Below are 11,364 nucleotides of genomic sequence, written 5' to 3'. Positions count from 1 at the left end.
CTTCCCCAGTGGTTTCCTCGTTCAGCGAGTTGGTGTAGGTGGAAAGCGTAGTATAAGCAGTCACCGTCTCAGACCCATCATATGGAACAGTAGTCGTTGCTGCTTCGCCTGCACCAGTACCCTCTGGAGTGACAACATAGTAGATAGTCTCGATGGTCTCTACGCCATCAGTGCCAAGCACAGTGGCAATAGAAGTATGGGTTGTCGTAGTGAAGGTACCACTCCAACCATCAGTAGTAGTGGTTGTTAAGTGTCCATATGGAGTGTTAATAACAACAACTTCCCCAGTGGTTTCCTCGTTCAGCGAGTTGGTGTAGGTGGAAAGCGTAGTATAAGCAGTCACCGTCTCAGACCCATCATATGGAACAGTAGTCGTTGCTGCTTCGCCTGCACCAGTACCCTCTGGAGTGACAACATAGTAGATAGTCTCGATGGTCTCTACGCCATCAGTGCCAAGCACAGTGGCAATAGAAGTATGGGTTGTCGTAGTGAAGGTACCACTCCAACCATCAGTAGTAGTGGTTGTTAAGTGTCCATATGGAGTGTTAATAACAACAACTTCCCCAGTGGTTTCCTCGTTCAGCGAGTTGGTGTAGGTGGAAAGCGTAGTATAAGCAGTCACCGTCTCAGACCCATCATATGGAACAGTAGTCGTTGCTGCTTCGCCTGCACCAGTACCCTCTGGAGTGACAACATAGTAGATAGTCTCGATGGTCTCTACGCCATCAGTGCCAAGCACAGTGGCAATAGAAGTATGGGTTGTCGTAGTGAAGGTACCACTCCAACCATCAGTAGTAGTGGGTTGTTAAGTGTCCATATGGAGTGTTAATAACAACAACTTCCCCAGTGGTTTCCTCGTTCAGCGAGTTGGTGTAGGTGGAAAGCGTAGTATAAGCAGTCACCGTCTCAGACCCATCATATGGAACAGTAGTCGTTGCTATTTGCGCTGGACAAGATTCATCTTGATCATTGAATTGGAAAACCGAGTTCTCAAAGACGTCATGGTGTTGACCACTTGGATCGGTATAGGTTAAAGATATACCTCCCCAGTTATTGGTATTGACGTAAAACAGTCTTACTGGATAGTAAACTCCACGTTGTAACCGAACAGGTGCGGAAGATCTACCTTCAGGAGCACTACGAGACCAAGTTGCATTCAACTGGAATTCTGTAGGATTTGTTAAGCTTCTTTGTTCATTACAACAAGTGAAAGCTCTCCCGCTACCAAATGAAGCAACAGCGAAGTCGTCCACGAAGTCCAAAGTAAAGTTGTAAACACCATCTTGATCCGCCCTAAAATAACCAGTTGCCAAATACGCAAAATTAGATATATTGATAGTCTGAGGTAAGTGGTAGTTATCCGGCAAAGTGCCCTGTACAATTTCTCTACCTCTTCCTTCACCAAAAGTATAGCGAAAAGTCAAATTGGTCACACCAGTGGAACTTCCCAAACGCTCATAGTTGGCATAACCTCCATTTATATATTCACTTGTTAAATAAGTGACTCTGTCAGGTACACCACGATTGATCTGATAGTTGTAAGATCTCCAAGGATAGTTATAATACGTGATATCAAAACCTTCCCTAAGCACTAGAGAAGGGTTCAAACTGACCGGGTCACAGCCGGGTAAGTACCCGCTGTTGGTGCTTTGGGCGAACACCGCGGTGACAACAGTCCACAGTAAGAGCAAAAGCGAGTTCATAACGATAGGAGAAAAGCTGTCAATGGTGCTTTCAAACTGAGTGCTCTTTGTCTGGTTAATTAATCACATAGCTAAAATACCTAATTGATGTATTTTGTTTATATATACAGAATAAAGTTTACCGGTTAGACATTGCCTAATGTTAGCTCGAGGCGGACCACGCACTCTGTATTGCTGTGTGGTTCAAAGCAAATATGGTGATCCATTTTATGTCTAGCGTACATAGAACTCTAACGGACACTTTTCCCTAATCAGGATGAGTCGTCGTTCCATTCTGCAGTTCAGTTTCTTACTTCAGCCAGACGCAAAGTATATGTAGGCTCATGCATGCGCATGCATGCACATGCAAGATGGTTGCTCCCCAAGTGCCTTGATTACTCAAGCATCGGCTTATATAATCACATTGGGCGCCGTTCCCGTGCCTATATTGGTGATCTCATACGGCGCGTTGATTATCTAGTGCACAGAAAAACTATGTACGGAAGTTTCTAGCGCTGATTCAGAACATTCATCCACTCCGGCTTTTTCTCTGCGTCTCGAGAATTTTACTTTCTTGATATTGTTGAAGTTATTTTTGTCCGTGAATTGCAGCAGGTGCGTGCTATCGCAGGGCACTGAGCGGAAAAGCAAGTAGCCGCCGTTGCCTCAACGCCCTACGGGATGATCTTTGTGTGCCTTCTATGCAGGCACACAAAGATCAAGTGACTGGAAATCCAGCTTTCTGGCACGATCAATGTGCAAATACATGGATGTTAGATAAACTATACAGTAAGTAACACTTAACAATTCGCTGATAACTTCACACCGCATACCATTTCTTTGCCCGCGGCTTAACCGCCACCTCCCTGCTGCCTGTGCCTTGCGTGTTTATTCCTCTGTACGAATTCTTGTAGGTGGTGATGTTCCTGAATTTGTGATTTTCTTATACTTTTGTGAGATTTAGGTGTGAAATAGTAAATTTTTAGGAATTTATAACTATTCCTTATACAACGAATGCTAGGTGACATGCTTCACGTGATTCTGGATTTGAGATTCTCATTCTTGAAATATATAACTATATTATTAGCTAATTATATTTATCTTAGCTTTATATATATATATTTAACCTAATGACCGTACATTTATTTCCTTCATAAGTAAAAGAATAAAGAACACTTCATTATTCAACAACATTTATCAGGGCAATCAAAGTATGAATATCTCCAGGGGAGCATGCCCTTACGTACTATGACGACCATGCTTCAATCTCATAAGAATTTAAGACCATAAAACATGTCGACTCGGATTTATAAAATCATTCAAACTGGTCCCCTTTTTATGGTCCAAACCTGAAATATTCTTTTAAATTCCTTTATTTTTCAAGAGTTACTGCAAACTAAGTCAATGAACAAATATTTTTATAGCGATCCATACCGGTTACACATGAGTTCAACAAGTGCCATACCTACAAGCTAGTTTCCTTTTTTTGGCGAAACATACAACTGAGGAAGAAACAAGACGAAAAGAGGGTTAGTTATCCGCCAGCATCATCGTCCAACGACAAGCTATAACAAAATGGTACAGATTATTGGTCATAGGGCTTATAAGGGCAGAGGAGAATATCCTGAGAATACGCTCCTAGCATATGATAAGGCGTACGAGGCTGGTGTTGACGTTATTGAAACAGATATTCAGATGTCAAAAGACGGAATTGTGGTGATAAATCATGATAGTAATACAGGCAGGATATACAATAATGGTTTTAAAATTAAAGGTACGACCTGGTCTCGTTTGAAATATTTGCATGCTAAAGGCCATCCGGACGTCACTTTACCCTCTTTTCGAGATGCCCTAGAGTGGTTAACAAGGCATAAGAATGTGAGGTTAATGGTAGATGTTAAGCTCACCAATGAAAAGATTATATTAGTAAAGGCATTGGTAGATATGCTTTATGTGGTGGATGATTTGTCCTATTGGAGAGAGAGGATCATTTTTGGGTTGTGGAGTATAGATTGGTATGAATATGGCGTACAAACCGCCGTACTGAAGGGATTCCGGATTGTGAACATTACGCTATCCCTTAGAACACTCGACGCCTTCATCAAATATTCTGAAGAACTGGACGACCCCAACTACAAGTTATACGGGATCAGCTTACAATTTGTGAGCACCTGGACCCGCGAATTCCAACAAAAATGGTTAGAATTCTTCCGCAACAGCCCCATAGAGCTCTATTTATGGACAGTTAATAAAGAAAGTGACATCAAGTACCTTTCGCACTTACCTGTGGCTGGAATAATTACCGATTACCCAAACGAAGCTTGCAAGAACAAAGAAATGTGGTCAGCTTTTAATAAATTACGTGAATTTCCCTGTATAACTACGAAAGAAGCCTTCAGGATTTATTGCTACCTATATATTTACAAAATGGTCGACGCCGTTGCATTTTCCTCTTGGGCTCGTTTCCCTGTGATCGGAGACAGGTCCTTTACCAAGCTTTGCTTCAGTTTATTGAAAAAAACCCACTTCATTTGAAATTTTCTACATATACAGATAGATCAATTGGCTCCACAACACTATACAACAAGGAATGAGTCCAAAGATACTCAACCCACCGATCACTATGTTTAAACTTTATACTATGCTATGTAGACCATGAAGGTTCAGATATGCTTGTTGAAATCACCAAGCACGGAATGTCAGTGTGCTGGCGATTGCCACTTTTTGAACTCGTTAGTTGCAAAGTAATACAGAGAACAAGGAATTCGAATAATGGTTACCAAGTTCCTTATCTCAGGCACGCATATAATCATTATTAGCTAACCTAAAATTATCGAGGGATACAATACTGGAGAATACAGTTTTTTGATAAGGTCTCCTTTCAGTGTTTTTTCGTTTAAATTGTTTCAACAACTCTAGTGCTAACCACTCCTTAAGTCATCACGAAATACCCAATAGTCACTTATCGGTTAATTTACTGTTAGGCAAATAAATTGTTTTAGCATTTTTAATTTTTTGTGTCTATAAGAACTGTTGATTAAGCGAGCTATTCCCATCGACTTCCCCTATCATTTACCTGGTTGTCATTCTCCCTCAGTCCCCTTCCGTATTATGATCGATATCCATTCCAATATCAGAAGACTTAAGACAACTATACAACTAACAGCTTTGGATACAACTACCAACAACGGCTGGAAAGATCTTATTCCAATAGTGAAGGATAGTACCAACGGGAACGCTATTAGTGGAGATACTTCTGATACCAGCATAACAGCAAATAACAGCTATACGGCGCAAGATTTGAAATCACTGTATTTATCTAATACTGTGCCCGTTATAAATTTGCCAATAGAATACAGGACTTGCAACGACTGCGGTAGACCAATTGCTTACTCGGCTTTAATAGATCATTTACAGAACCACTGTAGGGGCAGGGTCAGCTCGAATACCGTTTCCTCTATTAGTTCTACAAGAGAAATGTCACCTGCCAAGGTTAAGGCTTTAAAAAGGACCAATTCTATAGATTCAGATCTGAGTCCGTCTAAGAAGCAACGGAAATCATCGACTCCTGCTACTAAAAAACAGAGAAAGGTGAAGCAGAGAAATCCTACGGAACCTCATTTGGTTGATTTAGACAAACAATGCGGCGTAGAATTACCGGAAAATGGAGTTTGTGGAAGATCTCTAACTTGTAAATCACATTCAATGGGAGCAAAGAGGGCTGTGCAAGGTAGAACAAAGTCATTTGATGTTTTACTTGCTGAATATCAGAAAAAGAACCATATTAAGAGTGCTACGAAAGGTAACCGCTCAAAAGTACAACCAAATAACCAGCAACAACAACAACTTCAAAAACAGAAACAACAAGAGAAAGAATTAGAAGAAAGTGTACCGGTACTCTCTCCAGAAGAAGAGACAACCCAAGTTTTAAATGGCGTGTCAAGATCCTTCCCGTTACCCCTAGAAACAAATGTATTGACGTCCACTCAAACAAGGACCAAATACTTCAGAATGAGAGAAATGTTTGCCTCATCGTTTTCGGTAAGGCCTGGATACAGTGCTCCAGGATATGGTGCTATTCATTCGCGTGTTGGATGTATAGATCTTGACAGAACTACTGATTATACTTTCCGTATTCGTGTTCCGCAGTTGATTAGCCAGTCATCCCTGCAAAATTCAACCCCTCAACAGCTCCAAGCAATTCAACAACACTTATTAAAACAGCAACAACAACAACCACAACAAATACAACAGCTTCCACCGGGACAACCCCAACAGCAACTGCATCAACAGACGCCCTCACAACCGCAACTATTACCTCAACAGTCCCAACAACTAGAACTGCTGGCACAGGGCTCCAAACCTCTTACCGGCCAAGGAAAAACTGCTCCATACCAGCAACCTAAAAAGACGAATTTAGCTAACGGAATTGAGAATCAAAAGCAGTTACCGACCGACAGACCAATGACCCCCAGTGATGTACAAACCCAACAGCTATTAATGCAACAACAACAACAACATGCGAACCATTCCTTGCAACCATCAAAACAGCAATCACAGCCACAGCCACCACATTCAACACCGCAACAGCAGTCGCAGCCATTATCACAAATACAAACAGAACAAAAATCGCCTCAAAAACAACAATCAAAATCACAAACACAAACACAGCAGCAACAACCGAAACAAGAACAGCAGCAACGACAGAAGTTACAACAGAGGAGGAAGTTGGAAGATGCAAGCGCTCAGCTTAACACCGCTTCAAGATTAATACAAGGTACTCCACTACCTGTGAATGGCAACAGCGTAGTAAATAGCAGCGGCATTGGTTCTCCAGTTAATGTTACTAGCCAGGGGCGAGTTAATGTTGGATGGAATGGTGGTTATGATAGCAGATTTGACTAGATGTTCGTATCCTGTTAATACGTTCATATTTATTCGATATGTATGTATCAGCATATATGAATATTTCGCTTTCTTTCTATAACAATTTCTTACATTAATGACTTAAAGGAATCCCTGTAAGAAGAAGGCCAATATCCAATATAGTCCCAATGCGAAATTGCTGCGAAGTAGGAATGTAGACGCAATAAGAATATATAAGAAGGAATACGAGGAACCAAAAGAATGAACAAGTAAATGCAAAGCAGTATTAAAACCCATAGTAGTGATAACAGCCCAGTACTGGATTCTCCTTTCTTTCATAAACATATTCTCGATATTCAATAGGAAAGACTCAGTCATAGCATCTCTTGAAAAATGTTCCCGAATTCTTTCTGGGCCATTATTACTGAATACATCTGTATTTTCTGAAGTATAGACTACAGATTCATCAAGAACATCTGCCCACTGCCTTGCATCTTGAGGTCTTAGCCACCCAGTAGCCATTTTATCGTTAACCCCAGGCTCTAAACTAACCACAGTCTCAACAGGGCCACCGTTATTGACTGCCAGAACTGGTATGCCATTTTTCATGGCCTCCAAAGGAACTATCCCAAAGTGCTCGAATGAAGGGGTATATAGCAGCATTTCAGTTCTTTGCAGTAGCAATTCTTTTAAGGAAGAGGAAATCGAAGTCATGAAGATAACCCTCTTAAACTTCAAACCTTTAGGAACCTGGTAGCCCCCGGAATCACTGGAGAAGTACTTATAGAAGATTGTTGCATGCGATAAATTAAGATCCTCACAAGCCTTTTGTAGCTCCTTTAGGTATTCTACATTTTCATGCACCCTTTCATCATAACCACCGCATATTAATAGCTTAGAATTTTTATTTTTACTTTGATTTGACATGCTATAAGCCTCAATCGCCAGCATAACATCCTTTTTTCTCTCAAAACGATTTAAACTTAAGTAATATCTATCACCAGGTCCTATTATTTGGTCATATAACGCAATATCATTATCACAAATTGGGGAAGAAGCTAATTCCACACAAGGATATACAACGTTTGGGTTCATCCTTAAATATCTAAACGTCTTAAAAAATATCGATTTAGTAAAGTTAGAATTTACAACAACTAAATCACTTGCAGCCATAGTAAATTGCTCTAGCAGGTCAAATGGAATTCGGTACAAACGCTTCAATAAAACTACTTTCTGGGCAAGTAGTTGATCTGGAAAATGACAGTAAAAAAGCGTTCGAGCATAACGACCGAAAAAATGTAAAAATGGCACGCATGTAGGTAGCTGATCAACAATAAACAGGTCATATTTATTCACAGCTCCAGTCATCACCAAATTAAGTACAAGTATAAATTGCTTCAAATTAGCGAATAAGATAAAAAATTTCCCCATGAAATTGGTTGGAAGGAATTCCCCTAATACCACAACTTTTAGATCTTCGTTTTTAACTTCTTCAAAGCAATGCGTTTTATCACAATGGCTTGTATAAATGGTAACCTTATGCCCACATTCCTGCAATCCAATAGCAGCATCCACCACTAACCTTTCAGCGCCTCCAATTCCTAAATCCGGATGTATAAATGCAATATTTAGAGCCTTCTCATGATCAGAATCCATTTCTAAACTGTGCTACAACTTGAGATTATGTGAACGGGACAACTAATCAAATTTTTGATTCCTTCCTTATATATCAATATGTAAGCTCAGCACTGAAAAATAGTTTTTAAACAGCCACATGTATCGTAACAAAGAGATACAAGTAGCAGAAGCTCTAAAAGATCTTGCGATGATGCTTGAGAAGCTCAATTCAGTGGTATAAGTATATCATTACAGTTTCTAGAGCTATATATGGATGTATTTTAAAATGTATACTCATATGAAGAGATGCGGTTAACACTGAACCTACTGCAAATAATTAAAAATGTGTGGTACTCTGCAATCTCGATATGTTATTCTATTAGACACGGTTTGAATATGGGATGGTGCAGCAATACGTATCTCGAATCGTTACTTCGTTATATGGGGGGTAGACAGTAGTCTGATATATGACCATTTCATTAAAATACTTGTTAGAAATGAATAAGTTTACAAAATCCAGATGACAGTAAGCCGATAGTATAAAGCCTACCAAATGACACGTTTTATAAATAAGTTATCTGCCGGTTTAGTTCAAGTATTTACTTATATCTGCAAATGTAAATGAAAGGATACATAAATACTAATACTAATACTAATAATAACAATAATAAATAATTTCTGCGACATTGCATCTCTCACGTTTTAAATATAAGTATTGTCCTTATAAAAAAGCACGGGGATATATGCTCATGGGGTCAAAGCAGTGGTGCCAGTAGAAGACGAAATTTCCGCTATTGGTGGTTCTTGGTTCTTCTTTTTCCTGTAGAATCTCACATTGCCAGGTGCGAAACCGCCATTGCCAAATAACGCCCATTCGGGTGTCTTCGCCATGTAGTCTACATGAGAAAATGATGCACCCGAGTTCAATAGCTCAAAGAATTTTTCAAAATCTATATATGTATGCCAATCGCCGTTTTTCTTAAACTTAGTGCTCGATATTAATATGGTATTTGAATGTGCGTGTTCTGCAGCGATCTCATAACCCAAACCTCGCCTTTGTAATTCTGAAGATAACTGTTTTACAAATTTGATGCATTCTTCATAGAACGGTATATTCTGCATGGTCAATGGGTTACCATTTGCGTCCGATGATCCGCAAAAGGTAGCGCCCTTAACTTCAATGAAGCATGGCAAACCCCTTTTAACCAAGTCGGCATATGAACTAACATCTGCCATATTGAAGCCCTTAACTAACGTTAATCTGAAAACAGTTCTCTGATGAGATTGTGTAGTTTTCAAGAGATCTAAACACACTAGCATTCTTTCCCAAAAATCCTTGTACAGTGGTCTATCGATTTTCTTCAACTCTTGTTTGGTTGGTGCGTCGATGGAAACGTATAGTTGCGTAACCTTACCTAAAATTTCGAGCTGCTCAGGGTGCTGAGCATTACAAACCAAGAAACTCGAGATATGCTTCTCGTGTAATAATTCGATAAACCTGTTGATATGGGGGTACATAATTGGTTCACCAACTAAGGATAATGCACAATGGGCAACCTCAAAAGCTTTGGAAAACCTTTCCGCGATGACTCCTGGTACACCTCTCATCTGCTTAATTTTAGAATAATGAGCTTTTAAAGCATTTTCTAGTATAAACTCTGGTTCATCAAGCTCCCATCTCCAGTTTTTAGAAACAGGGTTAGTACCATGTCTCCAACAAAACACACATTTAGATGAACAGGCTAGAGAAGGTGTTAATTCCATGCATCTGCTTGATACAATGTTGAACAATGAGTGCTTATAGCAAGAGCCTCTTCCACGCAAGTCATTTTTAGTCCATCTACAAATTTTAACACCGGAATGAGAACCAACTATCGAATAGCCCTGCTTTGTGAGATTTTTGTAAGTTGGACTATCCACCGCAACCATTTGCTTTATGGCAGTGTTGGAGTCGTATGCCACTGAGGAGTTACCAATATCTTCTAGGTCAACTAATGGTTCGCCAGTACTCTGCTCTAGTGATTCATCCGGTTCGTCTTCCACTGATTCATCGTACTCATATAAAATAGGCTCATCATCCTGTAAAGTGTCCGCAAATAGACGAGCCCAACTATCTACCTCGGAATCCCCACCGAATTTCATGCAAATTTCACCCACTGGAAACACTCTTCTCCCTCCCAGCTTCGCAATTTTTAAATCGGCAATTCTTGCCTGATAACAAAACTTTTCAGGCCATGACTCGGAATCACCAATGCCTAATATAGCATAACCAACGAGCTTCCTCAATGGATACTTGTCTATTCTAAAATCATTAAAATACTCCTCCAAACAGTCAAGGAAATAATCCAATGGCGAATCTGTATCATAAGACGGAATAACAAGCACATATAGAGCATTTTCGCATGGAACATCAACAAAGTACTGCTCAAAATCTTCTAATTCATCGAGATTTTTCAGTATTGGTTCCAATTTTAGAGAATAAGTTTTAGACAAGATTTCCGTTACTCGCTCCGCTGAACGTTTTGCGGTACCCTGTAAAGAACTGTAGAACACAAAAACTTGAGATGCCATCAATTTCTCGTTAGAAATCGTCAAAGCTTGTTTTACTAAGTCATCGCGCGACCTAGTTTTAACCTCGCTCGATATTAACTTGCGAACCTTTTTTGAAACGGTTTTAGATTTGACTTTTTTCGTATTAAAGGCATTGGTAAAGTCTATGGCAATAGGATAGCTTCCAGAAGAAACTTGGCCAGTAACAGAGGTAACTGCAATTTCACGAACAGCATCCACACTCTTAGACTTGCATTTCCCACCGCAACATCCTTTCTTTTTAGCGCCAGTTTTAGCGCCAGTTTTAGTTGAACAGCATCCACCAGACCCACTACTGTTACAAACTGAAGACTTCACCTTCTGAGAATCTTTCTCAACAGCAATTACTGAAGCTTCTTGCCCATCACCACTTTCTAGCTGAACTATAATGTATAAAATAACTGCTGTAATTGCAATACTAACTCTTCCTCCATCCAAGAGATATGTAAAAATCACCCCAAGTAACACCAATATATTAGAGATAGAAGAATCTAGTTCTCCATACTTAGCCATGGTTAAAATATGTTACACAAAGTTTTTCAGGTGAATTAATTAGGAAGTATTTTATTTAAACTCACAAATGCAGGTTTCTCTCGAGCTCAGCATTATT

The 11,364-nt window shown here is 39.8% G+C and overlaps 6 protein-coding genes across 6 annotated transcripts in view; 3 read left to right on the top strand and 3 right to left on the bottom strand.

Annotated features, from left to right (window-relative positions):
* The window catches only part of Ecym_2201 (uncharacterized protein), a gene marked incomplete at both ends in the record, with an annotated part of 816 nt that extends 778 nt beyond the window's left edge, over window positions 1-38 (top strand). The window contains one exon of the mRNA XM_003644719.1: window positions 1-38. This exon is cut by the window's left edge and continues 778 nt beyond it. Within this exon, the coding sequence (XP_003644767.1) occupies window positions 1-38 (38 nt within the window).
* A 750-nt stretch (window positions 39-788) lies between these two features.
* On the bottom strand, window positions 789-1,703 carry Ecym_2200 (uncharacterized protein; the record flags this gene model as incomplete). Its single annotated transcript, XM_003644718.1, has 1 exon — window positions 789-1,703. One exon carries the CDS (start codon window positions 1,701-1,703, stop codon window positions 789-791), a length of 915 nt encoding a protein of 304 aa, XP_003644766.1.
* Window positions 1,704-3,257: 1,554 nt separating this feature from the next.
* Window positions 3,258-4,217, top strand: PGC1 (phosphatidylglycerol phospholipase; the record flags this gene model as incomplete). Its single annotated transcript, XM_003644717.1, has 1 exon — window positions 3,258-4,217. The coding sequence occupies one exon, from the start codon at window positions 3,258-3,260 to the stop codon at window positions 4,215-4,217; it is 960 nt and encodes a 319-aa protein (XP_003644765.1).
* Window positions 4,218-4,793: 576 nt separating this feature from the next.
* Window positions 4,794-6,587, top strand: SGF73 (deubiquitination module subunit SGF73; the record flags this gene model as incomplete). Its single annotated transcript, XM_003644716.1, has 1 exon — window positions 4,794-6,587. The coding sequence occupies one exon, from the start codon at window positions 4,794-4,796 to the stop codon at window positions 6,585-6,587; it is 1,794 nt and encodes a 597-aa protein (XP_003644764.1).
* Window positions 6,588-6,689: 102 nt separating this feature from the next.
* ALG2 (GDP-Man:Man(1)GlcNAc(2)-PP-dolichol alpha-1,3-mannosyltransferase) lies at window positions 6,690-8,204 on the bottom strand (the record flags this gene model as incomplete). Its single annotated transcript, XM_003644715.1, has 1 exon — window positions 6,690-8,204. The coding sequence occupies one exon, from the start codon at window positions 8,202-8,204 to the stop codon at window positions 6,690-6,692; it is 1,515 nt and encodes a 504-aa protein (XP_003644763.1).
* A 708-nt stretch (window positions 8,205-8,912) lies between these two features.
* On the bottom strand, window positions 8,913-11,267 carry TYW1 (putative tRNA 4-demethylwyosine synthase; the record flags this gene model as incomplete). Its single annotated transcript, XM_003644714.1, has 1 exon — window positions 8,913-11,267. The coding sequence occupies one exon, from the start codon at window positions 11,265-11,267 to the stop codon at window positions 8,913-8,915; it is 2,355 nt and encodes a 784-aa protein (XP_003644762.1).
* Between the last annotated feature and the right edge of the window lie 97 nt (window positions 11,268-11,364).

This window comes from Eremothecium cymbalariae, chromosome 2 (assembly GCF_000235365.1).
Source record: "Eremothecium cymbalariae DBVPG#7215 chromosome 2, complete sequence".
In the NCBI taxonomy this organism is placed as follows: Eukaryota; Fungi; Ascomycota; class Saccharomycetes; order Saccharomycetales; family Saccharomycetaceae; genus Eremothecium; species Eremothecium cymbalariae.
This window is presented reverse-complemented; position numbering and strand designations above follow the sequence as displayed.